The 24788-nt window shown below is 43.9% G+C and overlaps 1 protein-coding gene across 8 annotated transcripts in view; it reads left to right on the top strand.

Moving 5' to 3' along the window:
* Positions 1–24788, top strand: part of LOC123952764 (aminopeptidase O (putative)) — a 337543-nt gene that overhangs the window by 301902 nt on the left and 10853 nt on the right. For 5 of the 8 annotated variants that reach the window (XR_006820710.1, XR_006820712.1, XR_006820711.1 and 2 more), the window contains one exon: positions 13026–13142. Coding sequence is in view for 1 of the 8 variants with exons in the window: in XM_046022214.1 (XP_045878170.1) it covers positions 13026–13142 (117 nt within the window). In the remaining 7 variants the exon portion in view is untranslated. Of the gene's footprint in view, positions 1–13025; positions 13143–24788 lie in introns of those variants that run through there. The other 3 variants (XR_006820718.1, XR_006820717.1, XR_006820715.1) reach the window with 3 other exon arrangements.

Genomic DNA, 24788 nt, shown 5'->3' with positions numbered 1-24788 from the left:
TTGAGTGTTGAGTAATTCTTCTAAAATGGGTGCAGATTGCTTTAAAGATCAAGCCAGTACTGGACAATAAAGTAAGAAAGGACTTTTTTTGTTTTTGATGTTTTATTTTTCTAACACATATTTTATGGTTATAATTTTACTCATCCTGAAAATTCCAGTGTACATTTAAAATTAGAACAAAGAGTTTCATACCCAAAAGAGCTGTGAGTGGACTATTACAATTTTCTAGGGAAAGCAGACCTGATCACATCCCTTCCTGAGGGTTCCTTGGGTTTGGGACCATATTTATCTTCCTGGTTTTTATTGTGAAATGTATCTGTCTTCAAGAAATGCCTTATTCCTGAGAAGTAAATTTCCCCAAATCTTTGAAATAGCTATTCTGGGTGGGGGTGATCGCGATTTGATTTTGTTGAAATCTATTCTGGTGACCTTTATGGAAAAAAGACTGGCCTCTTGTGTGCTATTGAAATATTCTGGTGGTTTCTGTGAAGATGCATGTCGTTAGGCATTAAAGCTGTTCTTGCACCCAGGAAACTTGAGTGCTCGCATGTGGTGTTTTCCTTCTTGGACTGGCAGGTAACCATTCAGCTGATCTTAGTGTGAACAATTAGCAACCTCCACCCATACTAGTTAAGAGTTGCACAGATTGGTTACTAGAAAGATGCCCCGGGTAGTGTTTCCCTTTTATTCACATAGTCTATAAACTGTAAGAAAACAGTCCTCCCACATCTCTGTTCATCTTGCATCTTTCCGCCAAGTGATCCAGGAATATTTGTTCTGCAGGAGGGACCAAACTTAAAAGTTTAAAAAAAAAATTCTTTTTTTGAAGCAGTGGTTTTCTTTTTTGTTATATGTAGCTGGTGTGCGCTGGTGTTTTTCCACAGAAATGCTGATATCCTTTGTGAAAGGGCATGTATACCAGAGGTTTAACTTTTTTTTAAAGTACAACGTGCAGTGAGAGAAAGTCTTCACATTCTATAAATTAGAGGAAAAATTACTACAGCTGTGATTGCCTTTGTTCTCAAAGCCACTTGAATTGCAGGCTGTGTTGGGACTGGTTCCTACATTGTTTAACTGCTGAGACTAAGACTTCTAATTAGAGTAATTACCGGGTGGGAGCTGACTGGCGGGGCGGGGTGGGGGCCAGGGGTGTGGGCGGGGTGGGGGCCAGGGGTGTGGCCGGGCCGGGGAGCCGCGCGCTAGGAACGCGGCCGCCAGTGGCCGCGCGGGGCGGGGTGGGGCGGGGCGGGGCGAGGCGAGGCGAGGCGGGCGGCCTCTCCGGGGATTGGCCGGGGAGGAGGAGGCGGTGCGCGGGGCGGCCGCCAGAGATATCAGCCGGCGCCGCGCCTGGGCCAGGCGGACTCCAGGCTCTGGCCCGCGCCCCGATGGGAACCTCAGTAAGTAAGACGTTTTCCGCTCCGGGTAGACGGCTCCACCCGCCTCACGCAGCCCTCCGCGTCTGACAGCTGTGGGGGCCCGGGGCCGTCAGCTGGTGTTCGTTAGGGGAATTAGAGTGGTTTCTTCTCCGTCTACCGAATCCCCTTCTCGTTTTCTTCCTTTGAACCTCAGTATTTGCACCAAATGAGCTTTAGCCGAAGGGAAAGCCAAGTTTGGTTCACTGTTATTCGTTCTGCTTCATAATCCTGCCCTTCCTTATTTGCTTATAGCTAACAACCCATTCTGTGGAGTTTGCGTTCCTCCTGCCGTGGTGATACCATTTGATGTGAATGGGGGCTCTCGTTGCCTTCGGAAATACTGTAGGGTGCTTCTGACGGGCTGTTGCCTTTGTTTCCACGCTTTTGTAGTTGTTGTAAAGAGTTTAACTTGCAGAGTGTGTTCGAAGGCCTGGACGTCGATGTTGTAATTTTGGTCGTGTTGTATTGACCAAGCCTTCAAGGAAAAAAGACCAGGTAAACAAATGGTTCTGATGGCGCACAAGAAAGCTCGTTTAAAGGACAAACCCTGCAGGAAAGAACAACAAAAATTATTGCTTCTAGCTGGAGCCGCCTTTAGAAATGTTGCACAGAGTAACTTTGGAGAACTCTCTAGGGAACTGCTCTCCTAAGGGTGTGTGCTGAACTAGAGGGGTTCTGGTCATTGGTCATAATTCCTGCCTAGCAAGAACGTTCTTGAATGGAAATGTAGACTTACTGCCCGACAGCTAACCCAGACAAAGCCCCCCCCCCCCAAAAGCTGCATTTTAAACTTTGACTCTAAAGAGAAGTTTGTTTGGCTTACCCGGGACGGAGTAGCCTGTTCGGTTTTTGTCTCAACTATTACAAGGTTTCCAGATGAGTCAAAACCCTACATTGTGAAATCAGTGATGTGGTTCTCAACCTGTGAGGTTGTCTTCAGTCATTTTAAAATCTGGGTATCCATTTTTCATTTGGGGGGGAATCCATGATCACTGGTTTTTCAAGTTTACTTATTTTAAATAAATCAAGCTTCACTTTGGTATAGAATGTATAGATTATAATAGGTGTGCTTTAACTTTGATATATTGCAAAAGCAAGATAGCAAAAATTTTGTTAAAAGGTGAAAAGTACCATTTTTAAAAGTACTTTTTAGTTTTAATTAAAAAATTTAAAGATCTGTGTGATGGAAACTATGTTTCATTACTCTCCTTTTTTTTGTAAAGATAAATTTCAAGTGAATTTACAGAGATAATTGGGGATACTAAGGGGAGGGAAAGTTTGCTTTTTCCAGTGGACTATTCTCCATTAAAATTGAATAAACAGAAAACTTAGAAACGTCTTACATTTCCTGCAACTTTCAGAAGTTCTGTGCTGTTAATTTTTTACAAAAGCACATTATACATAAAGGAAGATATAAAAATTAATTGCTAAAACTTAACTACAATTTTTGTGAAATTTCTCTAGGAATCTGTTAGGAATAACATGCACATCCTTGAGATTTTAGATTGCTCCCAGAAAGCACATCATGGGTTTAGTCATGTTTGTGCTTACACCTCTTAGAAAAGTGTTAGTAGGTCTCTGACCTACCAGGATTTTAGATCCATAGTTAGCAGTTTCAGGATTTTAGATGCAAATATTTTTAGATCCGTAGTTAGTAACTATGTGTTTGCATCTTTGAAGACTTACTTCTGTTGGATTGAGTTTCAAGTACTTGAATTCAGATGAGAAAATATTTCCATGGCAGCAAACAAGGCCTCATTTCAGATTTCCTGTTCCTGTATCAGCTTCAGGCTGCTACAGGCCTTGAGTCCCAACTGGAGCTCACAGTAGACATAAGATTGTAATGTATGAACTCTTCTAGCAATAATGTGGACATTTCACTCCCAAATAATATTTTTATAAAACTTTACTATTTTAGTTTCCTTGTTTAGCTGGGAATAGAGTCTGTCACGATGGGAAGTACATTAATTCGTGAATTATTCAACCATTTGTACGTAGCACACAACTTGGGAGTAAGCATATCTGGCCTCGAACATGTCTGTGTGGTTTTATTCTGTTTCCGTTCACCTGTTTTGCCTTTTCACATGATGTGAATCCACAAGGCAGCCACTTCTCTTCATACAGAATGCTGGCCCAGTAGGAACTTTCATTCCCTTCAGGTGAGCTGGTGTTGAGGTAAAGGAGAGAGAAGAAGTTGAAAATGGAGCAAACATTTTTTGAAAGTTCATGAAACTTTCTCTACCTTTCTTTCTGAAAGTAAAGACCTTTCTTCTTCTCTGAAGTTCTTAAATCCACATATTTTTCAATAATCCGAATTACTGTAAGTGTCAGAGTGACCCTTCCCAAGTTAATCCTTTGCTTTGTTCCTCATGAAACTTTCCACAGTTAATCCTGGATATAAATTGTCTTGACTTCTGGACTCGAATCCAGACGTGTACAGAATTTGAGTGAAATGTGACTCATGTGCTTTATATATATTCAGTTCTGTGAAATAATCCTCTGCCGTTGGACAGTCAGTGGAACCACACTCTCAATGTGTATTTATTAAGTAAACACAACTTTATTGTTTTATTGCCCACAGTCACTCATGTAGCTTGTCTCCTCACCCTCATCTGCCCTACCCCCACCATGCCTCCTTAGTTGTGGTTGACTGTACATGTATTTAGGGGTATTTCTCCTTGTCAACATTATGATAGAAACCACAACACATTTTAGACATGTGGCTAAAGTCATGCTTGGTTTGGATTTGGTAGAAAATATAGAAAGAATATTAGAAAATAAAGTCTAACCCAAAGATGTTCTTGTTTTGACTATGCCCCTGTGAAGAAGAAAGGGCGGGAACCAGGAGTGATGGAATGTTAGCATTCTAGGCCAGAGTAAACACCCAGGAATGAAATTTGTTTATAAATTATGCTTTGCATTTAAAAACAGTTTGAGAGAGAGAGAGAGTGTGTGTGTGTGTGTGTGTGTGTGTGTGTGTGTCCATCTGTGCCTGAGTCCGTGTCCACACTGAGGCCAGTGATTGACTTGGTTTCTCCTTCCTCCTGTTTCTTGTCTTTTTCTCACCTCACAGTCTTTTTAGTACCATTGTCTAAAATGCTTTTGTGGCTTACTTTCTTTTTAGTGGGTAATTTTGATAATTTGAAAAAAATTTAATCTTGAATACCAAGTTTTAACAAGGAGACTCTGGAAAGCAAAGGGCAGGTCTTAGAGGTACTATCAAGTTTTTGCACTTAGAGCAGGATGGGTAGTTGCAGCTCCTGGTACAACCTGACTTAAAATTTTATTAGTTCTTTAAAGGCATCACAGAGCCATCATTTCGTTAAATACAGTTGATTACAATTGCAGAGGCATTTCAGTTATTTTACCATTAGCTTTTAAAATAAGAACTCTCTACGACATCTGTTATTAGACAGAATGCTTATAAAACTCCTTAATTTGATGTATCTGAATGTGTATAGTTTTGGGATTTGTTTTAGTTTAGAAGTGAGAATCCCTTCTGGCTTGAGTTTTCATTTGTAGCTATAAGTTTTCTTGTAATAGATTTAAATTGGCAAATTGTTAATTGCCAACTGTTCTTGCAGTCATTCTTACTGTATTACAATGCCTGCTATATTGGACATTAGTTCCTTTGTTTGAATTTGATACACATGTGAGAGTCAGACCAGGGATAGATGGCACTAGAAGTGGGCACTCTTGGGTTACCGTCTGTAAGGAGTTACCTTAAACTTTTTCCAGAAGTTACAATATAGTTTTGTTTGAACACTATTCCTTGTTTCCACTTAAGAGGATCCTGTTTTTGTCCATAAGATACTGAAGAGTGTATTTTCAGTAAGAGCTTCATTTTTGTTTTTGTTTTTTTTTCCCATTTGTTCACTAGTTGTTTAGAGGGAAAAGTATGCTTTTAGACTAAGTGTTTCTAAGGGTTATATATTTGTGCTTATGAACACCTTTTGTGTATGTTCTGTAGCTCACTCTTTACCAGGGACATAGGGCTACATGAAATATATTCACCCAGATATTACAAAGGGGAATCTAAACCTGATATAGTTATTGACTCAAGTGTTTAATTTGTAATAGTGCTGCACAGACTATGATTTTGATATTTGGGAGGTAATATAGGAATTTAGAGAAAGAAAGGAAAATTCTGAGTTTGAATGAAGTTACAGTTTACTGGGCTTTTTTTCCCCCTCTTGGAAAAAACTGAAAATATTTGATAGTTCATTTATATTGTAAGTGACAACATAAAAATCTGAGGATGCAGCTGTTTGATGCATTCAGAAAATGTAGGATTTATAGCAATCCTAGATTTATAGCAATCTTTGTTGTGTGCACAGAACTAATGTCTTCTATCTGATGGTGTTAGCATCTTTATGGAAAAGCATGGAAATCTGAACTTTTGAGACCTGTGTTATTTTTAGGTATTGTCGTTCTAAGACTAGAGAGATGCTTACAGGTTTCTTGCCGACCCTCGTGCTAGGGACTCTGCCTGTACTAACTAGACCTCTTCACAGAAGCCTGCCCAGTTGCCATGTGCTAGCTCAGCACTTCGTTAGAGCACGTGCTTTAATCATTTACACATCTCAGTGCTTAAATTAGATTGCAGTATTAAATTTCTTCATAAAGTAGATCTTCTCTTTATTAAGTAAATTATTGGGAAATGTTTTTGACATGATTTAAGAAAAATAGTTTACAGCTGGAGACAGAAGAAAAGGAAAAGACCAGGCAGCTCATGTCTTCTACTTTTGAGCCCTGGGTTGGTCGCAGTACTTCCAAAAGTGACACCACAGAGGCTAAAACCAACACCGTCATTAGCAGAGAGGATTCTGATATAACTGACTGGCGCATCGACCATTCTCATGTTTTCACATTATATAAGGGTCACAATTTCATCTGCTAACTTAATTTCCCCAACTTTTGTAAAAGTATTAACCAAACTATATGCTGACACAAAGCCCGTTCTTTAAAGTACATAAAATACAACCCTCTTGTCAGCTTTTATGGCCATGTGTACATTAATGGTTTATATCGTGATATACTTTGGAAAATAAATCTTTGTAAACACTCACATTGGAAATTCCCAGAATTTTACCAGAGTACTTAGGATCTTAGTGTCTGTTTCACTTACCCAGCAACCTGCCAGACCAGTAGCCAAAGGGGCCAAAGGGACACAATTCCTGATCTGAATTTTATGCTTCTCAAGAAAATCATCACTCATGAAGGGAAAAAACCTATAAATTCCTAAGTGATCAGTCCATTCACTCTGCCATGACAACAATGGCATGCTCAATGTCAGGCTTGTTTAAGACTTTCTAAAGAATTTGGAATGCTTGAAAGTATCAGAGAGTGCTTCTAACTTTCCTTGGTTTGCAGGTTTTTTTTCTAACAGGAATCTTAGAATTAATAATATTGTCTATATTTCAGTGCTTAAATTAGATTGCAGTATTGAATTTCTTCATAAAGTAGATCTTCTCTAAGTAAATTATTGGGAAATGTTTTTGACATGATTTAAGAAAAATAGTATTGTCTATAATTCTGATGTATTAATAGACAATATTATTGTATTATAGACAATAATATTATCTATAATTCTGATGTATTTATCTTGAATAAGAGTGTATGTCTTATGAGCTAGAGTTCCTAACTTATAACTAGTAATATTTTCTAACTCAAAATTCTAGTTGCATACTAATTTATGGCCCCCTAAAGTCCAGCGTGTGTATACCTTTATTGTGAAAACTGTCATCTGGTTTTGTATGTCAGCTTGTAGCCATGGTAGGGAACCACATAATGGAATACTACACAGCTCTTAAAAAGAATGAGGGGGAGCTATTTCTGTAGTATGATAAGATGGCGAAAATGTGTGCGAGGGGAGTTTACTATATTTTTGTTTCCCAAAATGTTTTGCAGGTTTTTTTTCCCCTGTGAAATGAATTATATGAATATTTGCTTCTGCTTGAATTTTCCTACTAAAATTTGACTACAGACATAGTCCTTAAAGATGTTTGATAAATCACAAAGGACTGTGCTGGCTAAGTATGCCTGTTGATTGCTTTCTGTATTTTGAAGGAAATTATTTTCACTCTTAATTATTTTATTTGGTGCCTTTCACTTGTTGGTAAATGGAGTTTGTGTCCCCAAAATACAAAAGACCTGGGGCTTCTTTTCTTAAATTTGGCAGTTCTTTAAAGTGTATTAAGTTTTTGTGTTAGCATGTAGGGATTGATTGTTCTTTTGTAAGTTTTGCTTTTAGTTTTCAGTAGCAACTCAAACCAATTATTTTTTTCTCTATACAAATTACTGCATTTAAACCAAGAATATTTTAGTTATATCATGATACCTTAGTTGACAACAGCTCTTGGGCATGCACTTGTCTGTGTACATATTAAATAATTTAATTTTTGTCACTTAAAAACATTTATCATTAGGAAAATGACAGATGACAGAAGATCATATTCTGACATCAATGTGAAGACCATAGTCCTGGCCGGTGTTTGGGATCTGGAAGGTCAGCTTCACCAGGGTTCTGATATTCTTAGGATTTTTTGTGTCTTCTGGGGTTGTAAGGAAGGAGAATTCCTATGTTTTGAGGAATATTTTAAATTGTGTCGTAATTATATCCCATTTTCAAAAGTCATGATACAGAAATGTATGTAACTTAGAGGTTTTTACTTATTTTGTTTTATTTTGGGTCAGAGCACAAGGCTTGACCTTGTGTCCTGTAGTCCGTTCCTGTTGCCCATAATGAGAAGAGTACACGAAGGGGCACTGTCTGTTCTGGCACTGTGGCCTGGGGTGCACCTGAGGCTGTATGGTGTGGTGTATGTTTTCTGGGAAGAGCAGAAAGGAATTTATTCGACTTTGGGGAAATTTTCTAGAAAAGACTTTATCTATGGGATTACCTTTTTTAATCTGAGGGGCACAGAACTGCTGTCTCTCTTGTGCCTCTACGCCCGAAAGCCTGTGACTTTGAAAGGTCAGCTGCTTCAGTTCTGGTTTGGACCCTGCTCCTGTTGAATTTCAGCCAGCGAGTCTCTAGCATACAGGAGAATTTGAGATTTTTCTCCCTCCCCCATTTCTTCTGTTTTTGTTCAGTGTAAACAGTTCCTGCCGTAGTAACATAGACAAATATAGCAGAGAATGCTTTTCTGGAAGAAGAATGCTCCCTAAGCATTTTTTAACCATTTTTGGGAAGAATTGATCGTTCTGTGTATTTCAGACAGACTGAAGGAGGGAGGCTGTTGCTGTAAATTGAAGTGACATCATATGTATTGCCCCCATTGATCCGCTTTTAGTCTCCAGCCAGGATAAAAGGAAATGGCAGCAGGGAGGAAGCAGGCTTCATTTAGGCACAGATCCAGAGTGATAATGGGGTAATAATAGAACTCACGCCACCATCAGTCGGTGGCTGCCTCAGTCCCAGGCTCATTCCCCGCCTGGGAGCCTCTCAGAGACTTCTCCGTGTGCGGCCGCTCTGAGCGGCCTGGGCCCCGAGGGGAGGCGCCCTCCTCCTGAAGGGCTGCAGGCAGCGGTGGCGTCCGTTCTTCGGGTCGGTTCCTGCCTTTGGAAGGTCAGTGGTGGGACGTGTTGGTGACATTTTCTGATCCAGGCGGCGAGCTGGCCTGCACTGCGTCCTGCTAATGGCAGACATGGTGGAGGGGCTCGGTTGTGTGGGTGGTCCTCTGGGAGCCGGGAGTGAGTGATGCCCCTCTGACAGCGGTGAGGGGCTTCTGAAAGAGTCAGGCTTGTTTGCTTTGTGCTGCTTGTAGACTAGGAGGGTGGGTTTGGAAAATACATATTTTCTTTCCAAGAGCCTGTGTGGAAACTCTTTAAAAAACCATTCAGAGTTGTGTGGCTTCCCTCAGCTCTTCAGTTGACTGGGAAAAATACCAGGTAGACTTCTTTCTTCTTTCCGTTTCTGGGTAATTCGCGACTCTGGAATACTCCCTCTTCAAAGCAGGAGTGCAGACTTTTAAATCCTGAACAAATAGTATTTGTATTGACTGGTCCCCTTTAGCATTTTACGTTTTGTATTTAAATTAAGTAAGTTTTACAGTGCCTTAAAGTTTTCTTTCACGCACACAGTACACACATGGCTTTGGCACCCCGTTGTCTTATTTTGTCTAAGTTTCTGAGGCAGATGAATTCATAAAATGCCGTGTGGTTTCCCTGTGGAAAATAATCACCCCATCATGAAGTCCTTGTCTGTGCAAAGGAAGGGACCTTCTATTCCTGTCACTGTGAGACTGCGGGCGTGAGCACCATCAGATCCTCAGGAAGAAAGGCTGGTTCTCGTATTCTGTTCTGAGGAGCTGCTTTCTCAGGAGATAACGCTCAGAGACGCGCACTTTATTTTTCTTAATCACCACATAGTGTGACGGAAGCTCTCAGTACTGCTGCATTAAAACACAGTTGGCCTAGAAGTCATGTGAAATTTAATTTGATTCCTACGTGGGTGGGAGTGGACTGACCCACGCATTTCCCGTCGCCGCGGTGCCAGCTGCTGGCGCGGGGGTGGGGGGTGCCCAGGACCGCATTTTGAGCACGTTCGCTGGTGTACACTCTCTCGCTCCTGCTATGCGAACATTTTGGTGTATTACATAGTACTTTTTCATTGTAGGGTGGCTTTACAGGGAGTAAATGTTTATTTTATGAAGAGAAAGTACTGTATTAAAGGGAGTTGCTTACCACATTTTTGCTTTCATATCCTCTTTTTTCAGGGTCTGTAATGTCATGTAAAAAATATATAATGTTTACTTCTTTGTGAATGAAAGATACTGAATCAGTTTTATTGTCTGTGTACTAAAATAGCATTTGATCGCCGATTTTCTCTACTTTCCTTGTTGTTTAGAAACTGCATTTTTCCTGGTAAATTGGAAGAGCCGCAGTTGGAAGCCAGATGGCTACAGGTTGTTTACTAAGAGAGAAGCATTTCTGCAAGCCTGCTCTGAAGCATAGGACTAGCAGAACTCCTGGCATTCCTTCCAGAGAAATGGTCTCAGACCTCTGTGTGGGTCCTCGTAGCCTTCTGCCTGCCCTGAACAGGCTGAACAGGCCGCCCTCTAGCAGTGCTGCCTGGGTCAGGGGGCTCTCTGGGGGGGCATGCGGCTTGCTGTCTGCCTCTCCCGTTAGAGTAAATGAAACGTGTTCAAGAGCCCTAAGGGTTTGACCCCCTCTCATCCATCTCTGCTATCCCTCTTCAGGCAGGGGGCTTGGCTTTAAATATTTTTCCATCGTGAAAAATTTGAAAAGGACAAAGGTCTTCAGTGATCCTTTGGTTTTGTTTCTCTGTGAGGATGTGTGACCTTTTTGCTCAGAAGGAAACTTCAGGATATAAAAGTATGAATCCAGACACCTTGATTGGTTCACAAGCTAGTAATTCTTTGGTTTTAAGCTGGAGTTGTGTTTGTTGGTTAAACCCAGTTGTGGTAAGTTAAGGACCAGGTGAATCAGCTTACTCAAGGGCTTCTTCCCTCCTTGGGTCCCTCTAGTTAAAGCAAGTCCCAAACTTGAGTTGTAACAATAGGCTTCTTTGTAAGTACACGCAATAGGGAGATGCTTTGCTTCCTGCTCCTTCCCTGTAACTCCGCAGGTTGGCAGGGCCGGTTCCTGCTGGGTTTAGTTAGCCAGCAGGGCCTGCACCCCCAGCTGATGGGGTGAGGGCGAGAGACCATGATGGGGGAGAAAGGCCGGCTCTGTGAAGAGGGCTCAAGTGCAAGAGGACAGTTGGGGAGTGATCTAAGGGCACCTGAGGGGCCGGGGCTGAAGGATGAGCCTCCACCAGAGAAAGGCCCCTCTTGGATTGTAAGAAAGATCCGGAGAGGGAGGCTGCAGGATGCTGTGGGTGGGAAGGAGGGCTGAGGGAGCCTGGGCTCCAGGCAGGGCCCGAGGAGATTGCTGGGGGTGTGGACAGTGAGGAGGTTCCTTAGAGGCTCCCTAGAGCCCTGGATTTGGGCTGTTTTATAAACAGCAAATATCTGAAAATATAAAAGCCTCATGTGTCGGAAACTATAAAAAATGAAGAACTGGCATTTTTGTTACTGGTTGTTACATAGTAATTTGATATCTTCAAACATCTTAAAGGCACATGACTTACAATGGAAAGAAAATGGAGTGTTAGCTGTTCTTTGAGTCCTCCTATAGGACCTCACGGGTCAGTGCTGGTTGTAACCCTCTATTTGTGCTGAAGACACCTTGTTTCAGCCCTGTTAACTTGAGAGAGGATCCACAACATTGACTCTGAGGGGAATGAAGTGATGTTATAAAATAAAAATGCCCAGGAATCAAGTGATGTACATCCATGTTTGTCTCTAAGAAGGCAGTTTTATTAGCATTTAGAAGGGCACTGTGAGAAGGTACAAGACATGCTTTCACTATGAAAGTGCCTAGTGAATATTGTGCGTGCTCTCTACTTTGCTTTCCTCCATGTGTGTTGGGAAGTGTGTGTGTGTGTGTGTGTGTGTGTTTGGGAATGGGGGTGGGACAGAGTGCACACTTGGGGGCCGAAAGGTAGAGAAGGTAGCAAGAGAAGCCAGTGATTTTTAAGTTTTCTTTTGAAGTGACAACGTGGGGATTAAAGTCCAGGTGGCGGTGTGAATGTTCTGTCGATGGAGGATTGACTTCTAGACCAGTAAAATCGAGTTAGCTGATAGGGACTATCTGGTCATAAGCAGGGATGGAGAAAAAGCTAAATGTAGAGAATAATGGAATTCAGAGTCATAATTTTAAAACCTTGATTTCAGAATAAATATTTTTCAGTTTCTACAGTTCCCACAAGATGTATCTTAAATTTGTTTTTTCCTCCATTTATAGTTTATTTGAGCACTGCCCTGTGGTCGGGGCTGATCCAGTTCAGTAGTGAATAAGACATTTTAAGTTCTTGGATTTCACAAATACTGTTTGCTCATAAATCTTCGTTGTTCTTTATGTCCTATGAAAACATCTTCCTGTCTTTGCCTTTAAGTGATAAACACCATTTTTTGACTGAAAACTCAGGAGTAAGAAGAGTGACCTTGTGCATTGTGTGTGTGAAATTATACATACACACATGTATAAAATCACCTGTACGACCGTTTTAAATTTTTTAATGGAATAGTAAACTTTAAAGTTTTATAATGAAGGGATTGTGAGACCTGGTTCTTGTTTCATCATGTGCCCTTTATTTCTTGGTGTACATTTGCAAGGCTTAGGTGGTACAGGAAATCTGAAAACAGCTTCTTACTTCTTTTCCATGTATTCGCTTAAGATCAGGTGGCGTCTTGAATCTTTATCTGTGTGAAATGATATTTTTTGGCATTTACATGCCATAAAGAAAGAACTCTAATGAACCATGATAATGTTTTATTAAGTACAGTTTTTATCATTTCACAGCACATATGTATATCCAGTCTTCATGTTGCACACCTTAGGTTGTTGTACAACCTAAAAATAAAAAGATAAACATTGGATCTTTTGATCTGCTCTAAATATAGAACTGACATGAAAAGCCGTGGAGAATGGGGCTTAATCAGGCCCCAGAGTGCAGTGTCTTTGGGGATATGGTGTAAGCTCTGAGGTTTTACCAAGGTCAAGTCTCTAGTCTTCTCACAGACTTTTTGCTTTTGCCCTCAGCTCCTCCCAGACCAGCTCGTCTTGCTTCTGGAGCATCTCTTGGAGCAGAAGACTCTGACCGCCCGAACTCTGCACAGCCTTGAGAAGACATACTACCTTCCCCAACAGGATGCAGAGGTAACCAGGATGGCCTTTGGGGTTTAGACGGTGGCCCCCACTGTTGGTGACCAGTGAGGGTCCCATTGCCTCCCCGGCCGCTGAAACCTCTGTTTCCCTTAGCGCATCCGTGCTGTGTGCTGCTGAGTGCGGAACAGGTACTTACTTCAGTGAGCAGAGTGTGAACCGCTCCCTGGTTGTGCTCACTCCGGGAGGGGGCCTCTGATCCTCGCTGTCACTAGGCTCTCTTCAGGTCCTGAGTTTTTTCCCTTTTACTCCTTTAATCATAAAGTCAGACATAAGTCTCCTAGAGGAACGAGCAGACAGGGTGGAGTGTTTTTGAATTACAGACTCAGGCGGGTCGTTCTGTGCATGGTCACGCCATCCTGCTGCACATTAAGGAAACTCGGCTCAGACGTGCCAGAACTTCCTGGTTGCATTCAGTTAGGACAGGAAAGGAGCCATGTGTAAAGGAAATGAGAACTAAGTCTAACAGCCATGGTTTGAAAAGCAAAACTGGATTCTTGTGGGAACACAGTATGATGTGGTTCATAGTATCTTTTCACTTATTGTGAAGAATGTGGTGTGAATCCCAAGATGAATTCCAGGAGTTTTTATATACATAAAATAGTAAATATTTATTGTATTAAGTCATCTGAGGTTAAAAAAAAAAAAAGAAAAAAAAAAACAAAAAAACAAGCACACGGTCACAGCATGAAAAACTCTTTTATATAAAACTCCTAAAATGCAAGCAAGTTTGGTTTGTGTTCGGTTGAAGTGACTGAACATTTGAGACCCGTCCAGGGCCGAGTGGCAGCCTGTTGGGGACACGTGGCTCTTGAATGTGTGATCCGTGGCTGTCGTGAGTTGAGATGTGCCGCAAGTGTGAAAGGCATCGTGGATATTGAAGACATGGTGTACAAAAAAGCAAATTATTTCATAATTTCTTCTTATGGATTACAATTTCGAAATGACATTTCATGTATGTTGGGTTAAGTATGAAAACTTACACAGTCACTAAAATGAAGTAAATAGGGAAAAAGGAAAAGCTCACTGTGACATTATTAGATTAAAAGGTAAGATGGACATTGTTACCCATTTTAAAGCCCCATAAATTTAGGAATGGAATTTAAATTCATAAACATAAATTCAGGAATGGAAAAACTTCAGAGAAGACGCATGTGGCTTTTTACCCACCTGAGCTTAGATCAAACAGCCAACTGTTGCTCTTTATTTCAACTCTTATATTTTTGTTTATGGGAGTTTCCAAATGCCAGTGTGTTATTTTTAATTAGTGTGTTAAAGACATTTTATTTATAGGCATGAGGTTATGTTTTAATCAGAGCTGAATTCTTCTGAAATGCCAGGCCCCTGTGACCGGCAGCAGACAGGCGAGGGCAGGCGGATCATAGCAGGCACCAGCACCTGTCACTCTGTGCCTGGAAATTGCGAGGCTCAAGACCCTGTTTTACCCCCTTGTCGTTACTTTTAAATAAAACTCTTTTAAAGAATACATAGCACTCCTAGCTGCGGGCTTATTTGACCTGCTTTATCTGGAGTTTGTTGACCCCTGCTCTGGGGCCTGCTGGGTTGAGGTCAGGGGTGGGCTGGGGGCCAGATCGAAGAGAGCCTTGAGGCCGTGGCATGCAGTTGGGATTTTTTTCTAACAGTGAGCCTCCACCCGGCCCCCTTCCTCGGTTCTCTGAGGTCCTGGCATAGAGTTAGTTACACTGACAGCTCGTCTCACTGTGAAGTTTCCGTGAAATGTCACTCAGAACCAGAAAAGCAACAAGGTTTTGACCAAGCAGGCTGTTTTCTAGAAACTTTATTAGTTAAGTGTGATTTCTTGTGACATTGATTAGTAGGAATTCAGTTGAATAACCATCTGCCTTTATTTTAAGTGACAGTACATTGCATGGGTGAAGGAATTATTATTTGATGGGAAGGTCTTAAGGATTCTGACTGTATTCTCGGTGCTTCTCCTTGACCTAAATAAGTAAGGATCGTCCCTTTCAGTCATTATCAGACCTTTGAAATATGTCGTAAATAGCAGTCTTTGGAAAGCTGGCTGAATTTATTGGAGTGTGGCAAGCTGTGTCTGGAGCACGCCTGTGGGAAAGGGCTCTGGAGTGACTTTCCTGGCACGGAGCAGTGTGAGTTACAGCCCTGCTGCTCTTTGTTCAGAGTGCTGGGACTTGGGACCAAGACTTCAGCTCCAGAGACAACAGGGCTCTCCAGCACAGAGCAGGGAGTGTAGTTCCCCCATGCCTCCAAGGTGTATGGAAAGGCTGCCCTTACTGTCCTCGGACGGGCCACCATGTTGCCACAGCTCACTGAAGTAGTCTCCAGCTGCTTATGGCCCAGCCAGCTTGGTGGGCTGCAGCGCTCCTTTGCTTTCAGAGCAGCAAGTTTTCGATGCGTCCCACCCGAGTATGCTCAGCTGTATGAGATGCCTGTCCTGCCGTGAATCAGGGCCATCTGTCCAGTGGCTGCTTCACCTTCTGTGCTCTTACCCTCTGGGCCCTTCCCTCCTCCCGCCTCTGTGTGGGCAGGCTTGTGCAGTCCCACTGGGAGTTTTATTTTTAATGATTCTCTAGGTAGCTCAGTGTCTGGATCAGCTCTTGCTTCAGGGCTGCAGCTAGGTTCCCAGAGCATCAGGCCTGCGGGGCAGGATTTCGGCACGTGGCACCAAGGCTACGATTGCTCACGGTGTGCTGCATGTCATTTGGGTGGGCCTTCTGCACGCCAGTCCAGGTTATGGGCCCCCTGGCTTCCTGGTGCCTGCATGTTACCCATGGCGTGGGAGGGATGCCACGCGCTCCCAGGCTTATGGGAAGAGCGCTGGAGGACAAATGTTATCAAAAGCTGGGCAGAGTCACACATGTCCTCATAGGTCACTTTGTGCCTTGCCTGCCCCTTCTCATTGCCACCACCTGAAATGTGGGGCGGTGGGGGGGGATGTTTGCCTTTCTTAGCCTGGAAAGTAACCCTAAGTACAGGAGTCCCCCATCTTTAACATCCTGAGCTATGGAACTACTAACCATATGTGGGGCTGCTTTTAACCAGAGTGGAAAATGAGCTGAGAGGAACCTCAGTTCATGGAAATACATTGTTTCCAATTTTGAGCATATTGCCTCAACTAAAGAGGCATGAAAGTTATTAAAAAATAGAAGTTGAACTGGTTCTTGGAACAAAGGCTATTTTCTAAGATCCCTTCTAAATGATGACTTTCCTGCCCTCTTTAACAGGTCTCTTGAACTGTAGCAGTAGCTGCTGTGGTGGGGGGAGGTGAGGATTCACGCAGCTTGGCTCTGAGACCTTTTTCCCCAAGAGGTCCCCAAGTGACCTTGAGGTTAATTTCTTTCTATGGACTACAGATGAGCACTTCAAAATTAGGGGCATACTTCAGGTGAGTTTTCAGAAATTCAGAATCAGTAGCTCAGCATCTTACTTGGCTTATATGGTGGGAACAGAAGACATTGGTCCGGAAGGTCCCCAAGGTGTCCTCTCTGTTCTGGTGCTTCAGTTGGTAGATTGAGCCAGAAAATTAATTCTCTGGGAAAGGCCATTACCAGCATCAGCTCCTCCCCTCATTGTGCTCAGGGAAGTACTGAGGGCTGAAAGGGGAAGTCTCCTGGGTTGGATTGGGTTGGAGTGGGACAGCTGGGCACCAGCCCTCTCGTCTCCCGTCAGGGGACACGCCTTCATGGCCGGTCACGAGGAGGGAAGGGATGGCGCCTGCTCCTGGCCTTGGGAGCTCCTCATCCATGCCTTGCTCTCTTCCCTGGCCGAGCGCCTGGTCCCTGCCAAGGCACTGCTTTGGTAACGGGCTCACTCTAGTTCCAGACCCCTGAATGGCTGGTGACCACAGCCAAGTCGACCCCTTTCTGGTGCCATTTTCCTGTCTGCACAGCCTTTGCCTGGACAGGACTGCAGACTTCTGGCTTTTATGGTCATAGCCAAGTGGCAAAGAGAGTTTCACAAAACCAGTTTTACTCTTACACTTACTATCATTTCCTGCTTCCTATTTCATTTTCTTTAAAGAACGTGTATTGTGATGCAATAAATTGATTTTATGACCCACCAAATGGGTCTCAGCCTGCAGTTTGAAAACTGCCAGGCAGGTGACATCAGGGTTCTCCTCACCAGCTCCCCTGCTTCCTCCCTGGGAACCATGGCCGAGTATCTGGAGCCTCTGTCTCTTCAGGAGCCCTAAGCCCTTCTTCATGGGACTGTTAACACAATATGAGAAAATGCGAGCATTCATGGCTTTCATGTCATTTCTGTTCACGTCAAATTCACAGTCTTTCATTTGTTGTGAAGTGGTCAGATTTTGTTATTTATCTGAAACAACCTTTATAGGGGACCGAAAAGCATAAGCTACCTATTAGGAGCCCCTAAGCATCAGATGACCGAGTTCTTGGCTGGGGGGATAGGGTGCAGGGGAGAACTTGCTGTCAATCGCAGTTTCCTAACCTTGGCACTTCCAACATTTGGACTAGGTAATTCTCCGTTGTGGGGTGGCCTGAGCCTTGTAGGAAGGTTAGCATTGCTGGTCTTTACACATGAGACGTGAGTAGGAACGCCACCCACCCCCGGTTTGGCAATCAAAAGTGTCTCCAGACATAACCAAATGTCTCCGAGGGCAGAGTCACCCCCATTCAAGAATCCCAGCTCAACAGCACTGGCTGATTCACAAAAGGCATTTTTTTCCTTTCATCTAATAAAGTGCTTGACAGTTGGTTACAACACAGCATGGAGGAACTAGAAAGGTAGTTAACGTTTAAAGGCCATCCTGAGTCTGCTGTACTTCTGAGGCTCCAAAGAATGTAACCTTGGGAGAGGTGAAAACAAAATCTCTCACCAGGAAGAAAAAGAAGGAACTTAGAACTAACGTAGTAGCAAGCAAATCTGAGGAAGCAGATTAGCAAAGAGGGACAAACCTGTTTTACCACTAGAATGCAGAAGAAGCCATGCCAGCATCCGACTATCCGCTGCGAAAAGGGCACGTTCAAGGTTGATTGCAAATGGAAAAACATCTAACAGGCCTTTCCCACATCATTGCCTTTCCTCCTCTTCCTGCTGAAGAGCCCTTGAAAACCCGATAAATGGCCCCCTCCCATAGTGGGCTTCACATATGTGGGGAGGGCGTGTATTTGAGTACGTGGGAACTAGGAGAACTCATTGTTTGCTGGAACAGAAAACACCACAGCGTGTCTTTGAAGTCCGGAGGGGATGATTCCAGGAGTGTGGTGGTCTGACAACTCTGGTGCTCATTTCTGATTTCGTTTGGGTCCAAAGCATAGTTTTTGTGAATTGAGAGGATTTCACGTTTCACAGACCTTGGCATGTTAAAAAGGCAGAGAATAAAAGCTTAGTCCGTTGCTATATCTCTGAATTCTAAAGCTGACCCATTGCTCTGATTCTGCCTGTTCCTTTTAATGCTAACACTCCTTCCATTCAAGGTCACTGTCATCTTCCAAAGTGTTCAGCTCCCCCTTCCCCTTCATTCCTCTGGTTGCTTTTCTGCAGCATCCCAGCTACAAAATAAAGCACATCTATTTTGTGTTCCTCACAGAACAGTTTAGAGGAGAGATTAGTTGTTGGCTCTTCAGCTTCTGTTGCCACTCAGGATGCTCATTTGGTTACGTTTATTAAAATGCTGTTTCCTGAACCCCGTGCCTCCTTCTGTTCAGGTCAGCCTCCACGCAGTGTACGCAGCATAGCGATGCCATCATCTGGCTGGTGTGGGGCCTGTGAGCCTGCTGCTGTGGGAGGGCGGCCCAGGGCAGGGGAGACTCTTCCTCCCTCCTCCCAGAGGCTGCGCACACATCCTTAACCATAACCCACATCCTTAACCATTGTCTGGAGGTGCCCTCATGGCCTAGAGCCCCATGAGGCAGTTTTGGGATTAAGCATTTAAAAAAAAAAAAAGACCATTGTGGAGAGTCAGAATAGTGTGTGGCAATTAGCGAGGTGGTTTTTCAGGGTGAGTTATGAGGTGGGAGTTTCCCAAAACACCTGCCATATCCAGCACTGGGCAGTTTGTCACAATTTCTTTGCAGGGACGAGGGGTCCGACTTGGTGATTTGGTGACATGGTTAAGCTCAGGTTGCAAGTCAAGAGGTCAAATGTTTGAACCCCCAACATTTGGATGTGAGCTATAGAGTGAATTAATACCCACTTTTTAAGAAAAGCCCAGACAGTGCTTTGGAGCAGGTGGAGGGGGCGGCGCCGGTGGCGGTGGTGCTCAGCCGTCTCTTTGACGCGGTATTGTCATTCCTTTTCTAGAGTTTTGAAAGCTTGGGCGGGTACAGATTGAAAAAAGAGATTGGGGTAATTTTCTTCAGTTGCTTTAGACATACCTGTCTTTTGAAACCTTGTGCCTTTTATGATGTGGGAAAGAACAGAGCTCTTACATAATTCTTTAGTTATATTTGTGTATTTTTCCTTTGTTGTATTTGGTTTCTGAAACTGTTTTTAGAACATTTCCTTCCAAGTCATGAAGATATCTCTAGGTCTTTCTTGGAGTTTTCTTTCTTTGGTACTCAGTTCGGTGCCCCTAGGTTTTTTCTATGGAAATCTTATAACAAATTGTCCCCTGCTATATTATGGTAAAAGAATTTTTTCAGAACTTATCTAAAATGACGGAGTTTTAAAAAAAAAACTTTTATGTTTTAGATTAATATTCCTTTCTTGTCCTGAACCCAGGGATTTGTGTTCCATTTACCTTGAATCATTCTAGCATGCTGGGGCTGTTCCAATATGTGTTAAGTGATGAAGGTAAAGAAAAAAATGAGCCACTAATGGCATAATCTGCTCAGTGTTCCTTAGACGGACGATTTAAATACTTAAAATCAGTTGATGATATTTTAATTTATCTGTAAATAGAAAAAAAAGGAAAAGAACATTTATATTGGTGCTTCTGGGTTCTTTATTCTTCCATCAGTAGATTACATATTTCATATTCTATTTCTGTGCTAAAATCTGCTGCAGAAAAGCACACTGTTGTCTATGAACACTGCATCTTTTTCACACAACTGTGAACGGAGCCATATTCACATGTAAAGTGTCCTGTAAATACCCTGAAATGGAGGGGGCACTTGTGCCAAAACTCTCCGTCTTTCCAGATTGCTTTTCTCCCCTCTGGTGCCTCGCCTGGACACGTCTCCTGCTCCCTAGTTTCCAGGCACATCAGGATTTGAGGGTTGGGGGAGTGAGTCTAGCCTTCGAGCTGTGGAAGCCACGTACCACACATGGGATGCAGGTTCTGCCTGAGGCGTGTGGGGGGCCCCTCCTCGGGGCAACTGCTGTGGGGCTAGGGGCAGTGCTCTGTGGCTCCCACACTGTGTTGTGGCCACACATGCTCTTACGTGTGAGTGTTTGTGCTGGTCCCTGAGAGCAAAGGGAAAATTGGATTTAAATTGTTTAAAAAATTAAAGAGATCCCACTTACCTGCTAATTGTGGAATTTTGTGCGTGTGTCAGTGTGTGAAATTTGAGCATCAGCTAAACTTTGTAGGGTGGCAGGAACATTTTTTTTTTTTAAAGCTACTTGGTCTGCACGTTGTCGCACTTGCACCTTGAACCACATGGAGCCGTGTTCCGTAGCCCGAGTGGTCTTGCCCGTCTGTGGGTGGGAGCAGCCAGCTTTGCTGTCAGGACACCACGTAGTTTCCTCCAGAACAGACTCTGTAGAGCGGTGCCCTTTGCTGAAACAGCCAACACCCAAGCTAGACTCCTGGATGGTTTTTAATAACAGCTTTGAGAAATAATTCAGAGGCCGCTGGAGTCTCTGTTTCAAGTGTACAGTTCAGTGGTTTAGTGTCCTCGCAGAGTCGTGCAACCATCACCACAAATGATTGTGGAACATCATCCTCCTCCTTCAGAGAAACCCCAGTGGTCTGTGGCTGTCCTTGCTGTTGTCCCTGCCCGCACCCCCGCCCTGGCAACACACTCATCTGTCTGTCTGTCTAGATTTGCCTGTTCTGGACATTCATACAAATAGGATATATGACCTTTTGTGACCGGCTTCTTTTCACTTCACGTCCTGTTTTCCGGAATCTTCTGTGTCTTAGCATGTATCAGCACTTCATTCCTTTTGTATTACCAGATAGTTCGATCGGATGCATTATAGCCGTTATCCATCCATCAGCTGAGAGACAAGGGACTGTTTGCACATCTCGACTACTGTGAATAGTGGTTTTGTAGGGAGGGTATTGAAAGAAGTAGCCATAGAAAGAGAAGGGGAGGGAGGGTAGAAATGTTCGCAGCATGTGTGGTATGGCTAGAAATTGGGCTCAGGAGGCCTCCTCGTCCCGGAGCTGGTGTCGTCTTCTGCGCTGCGGTTGTGCAGCTCCTTCTCAGTCTTCTGCTCCCCCCAACCCTGCCTTCCCGTGTGGCACCCTGTTATATTCTCTCACGGCGTTTCTCACAAAGGTATTGCTGGTTTCCTGGATTTTTCTTAGACCTTCTGTTGAACTACAAGTTCCAAGAAGACAGGAGTTGTCTGTTTTATTTACCACTTTATCCTCAGCATCTGATACTTATCTGTTGGAGAATGACCCTTCCTAAGTCTCCAGGTCTTCTGGAACAGCAGCTAGCTAGCATCTGATGTGACTAGGTGATTGGAGTAGGAAACACCTCCAGGAGGAACGGTCCTTTCTGATGGAGTCAGGGAGGCCCTCCAGCCTCGAGTCTGCCTCTGAGGAGAGGTAAGAGAAGCCACCCATGTCCCTTCTGAGCTTATCGGAGGAGGTTACCCATGGTCCCGCTTCCTGCCAACTTTAGTAAGAGTCTTCTTTTCAGTACAGCCTGTGTGTCACATGGTAACGAAAGGAAGAAAGAAGGTGGAATGTGTTTCCTCCTAATCACAGACTTACGTGTTAGAACGGACTGCCATCCAGTGCTCAATTGTATTGGGAAAGGAAGGCAAATTGTGCCATATTTCAAGGCGGACCCAACATGAGCTCCTGAGTTCTGCTTTTTGAAGCCAGTTGCCCTGAATAGCATGAAATAGATCCACAGGAGAAGGAAGAAAGTTAGAACTTGCCCTTGTGAACTATGCAACACTGTCTCTGCTAGTCCTTGACGTTTGTCATCCCATTTATCCTCCCGGGGGCTCAGGGTGGACATGTCAAGTGTGAGGCGGTCCTGAAGCATCCGGGGTTTGCCTGTTGCTGCAGTTCTGGTTACATTTGGCTGTAACCGGTTACAACCAGTTGTCCGTCCTCGGCTGACTCAGGCATGGGTAGTAAGAGCCCTGAGAGAGCAGACAGCCTGATGCCGCATTTGTTGTCCTTACCCTCCCCAGCCGGCTTTGTGACAGCAAATGCAGCAACTTCTGTTCGTTTTTGTTTCCAAAAAAGTGCATGAAGGTGGCAGCTGTTCAGAGTAGGGAGCAGCAGGTGTGGGAGCAAAGGGGAGTGCTAGAGTCACGGTACAGATGTGGCGAGTCTGGAGGGGACAGCCACACAGCTGAGGGGTCTGTCCTCTTCTCTTGTGAGTCACACCAGACCGTCACACAGGCCGCGGAAGGCAGCACTGGCTGGAGACACTGTCTGTCCTGGACCCACACTGCACGAAGGCCTTCCTGCTGCCAGGCTGCCAAGCCGGCTTCCCTCACCAGCAGGAAAGCTGCTTTAGAGCAAAGTTAAATCTAATTTCAGACACAAATTGAAAAAGCGGGTTCATTTATTGCAGTGTTAGACTTATTAATTCCCAAAAGCCATGAGCCTTGGTCTTTCTGTTTACAGATATAAAATGGAACTCTAAATGAGGTTTAATGGGCTTCCCAGATCATGTTCCCTAGATAGATTTTTTCCCCCTTTAACAGTAAATTTTGAAATCAAAAGGACTGAAAAGAAAGGGGAGTACTTCCTGTCATAAATAGGAATGGGTGACATTCTTCAAAGCGTTTTACAGCTTCCAACTGTGCCTTATAATTTCCAAGTAGCTGGAAAGCATTCTGAGTCTTTAAAAGGGCTACATTCGTTCAGAAACATTTATCAAACGTTTGTCAAGCCAGGCATCGAGACGGGGCCTAGAGATGACCTGAAGGCGCCCGGCCCCTCTGCTTTCCCCAAGCTTGTGTTTCAGGGTAGGTACGTACATGGGCAGACAAGGGAACATGGCCTGTCCACGAGCACTGGGGGCAGAGCAGATCTCAGACACACGCTGCAGAGAGTGGCCAGTGGGCGTGGAGTGCTGCTGGGCTCGGCCGAAGGGGCAAGGTCGAGGATGTGTGTGGAGAAGATCCTGGGCCCAGCGCCGGTGTCGCTGGGTGAGGCAGGGCTGTGACAGTGCCATCTTGTGTCACAGCCTCCTTGTTAAAGAGCCAAAGGCAGTAAACACACTTTGGGACTTTCTGGGACACACAGACTTTCATGGAGCTGTGGTACGTTAACAGAAGGGCATCCCCATCACTGTTTTGGAGCAAAGGTTTGTGGGCTACGCTACATTAGTAAGCCCGACAGCGGCAGGCAGAGAAAAGGAAAAAAGCAAAATAATATATCCATGTTGAATGCTGCTGTGAAGATCATCAAGGGAAGTAGTTCCTTCCAGGAGCTGCAGGTGCTTTTTCAGGCTTGGACACTGATGTGCACCAAACCAAACCCTGGCTCCAGAACAACAGCGACAGAAGCAGCGTGGCCGATTTCCTCTCTGACCTGCGCTCGTGTGTGTGGTGGGGGCGGCTCGTGGTGAGGAGGACCAAGCCTGGAGGCATTAGCTGAATTACCAGAACTAAATTTTCTTTTTTTTTTTTTAAGATTTTATTGATTTTTTTGACAGACACAGAGAGGGAACACAAGCAAGTGAAGTGGGAGAGAGAGAAGCAGGCTTCCCTGCTGAGCAAGGAGCCTGATGCGGGGTGATCCCAGGACTCTGGGGTCACGACCTGGGCAAAAGGCAGACGCTTAATGACTGAGCCACCCAGGTGCCCCCAGAACTGAACTCTCGTTTTTATGTCTGCAGCAGCGTATGCTCAGCCTTTGTGAATCCATTTATTCTTCAGGCACAACAATTCTGAGTCGCTGGTTTTCAAACTTCAGCTCTGAGGAACCCAGGGCCCTACAAGTGGACAGTTTATTTTAGAGGTGTTTCCTACCTGACGTGGAGGTTTTTAAACTACTTGAAGAACCACTAACATTATTTTCTCTAATTTGTCTTTAGAAGGTTTCAGAGTTCACTTTTACTAAAAGTTAGAATTATGTTCAGGAAAAGTTTGAAAACCACTTTGGAAAACTAGTCTTGTTAGTTAACAAGCAGACTTATGGGGAGCATTCCCATAAAGAATGTTTTATTTCTTTGACATAGCTTCATGGAAAACATAAAAATTGAAGAAAAAAAAAAAGAAACTTGAGGTAAAAGCTATAAAACAGCCTTAAGAATTCTGAGGTGTTACTTAGCATGGGATCTGGGGTGTGTGGTGATTCAGAGGGAAGCCCCAACAATGTGGGGAGACTAGGAGTGAGCTGGTGTAGGGGGTCACTCTTCCCAAAGACTGCATTTCCTTGATGTCAGATCACCTGCCCGTCCATGATGCCTTATGTACGCATTTGTGCTGGGCCCACTGGCTGGGGAGTCACTGTTTCTGAAGGAATTTAACCCACAGCGAGAAAAGGACTCAGAGGCTCCTCATTCAGGAATGTGCTAGATTTCCCGGCAG

This window comes from Meles meles, chromosome 11 (genome assembly GCF_922984935.1).
Source record: "Meles meles chromosome 11, mMelMel3.1 paternal haplotype, whole genome shotgun sequence".
In the NCBI taxonomy this organism is placed as follows: Eukaryota; Metazoa; Chordata; class Mammalia; order Carnivora; family Mustelidae; genus Meles; species Meles meles.
The sequence above is the reverse complement of the archived record's forward strand: the minus strand, read 5'-3'. Positions and strand labels throughout refer to the sequence as shown.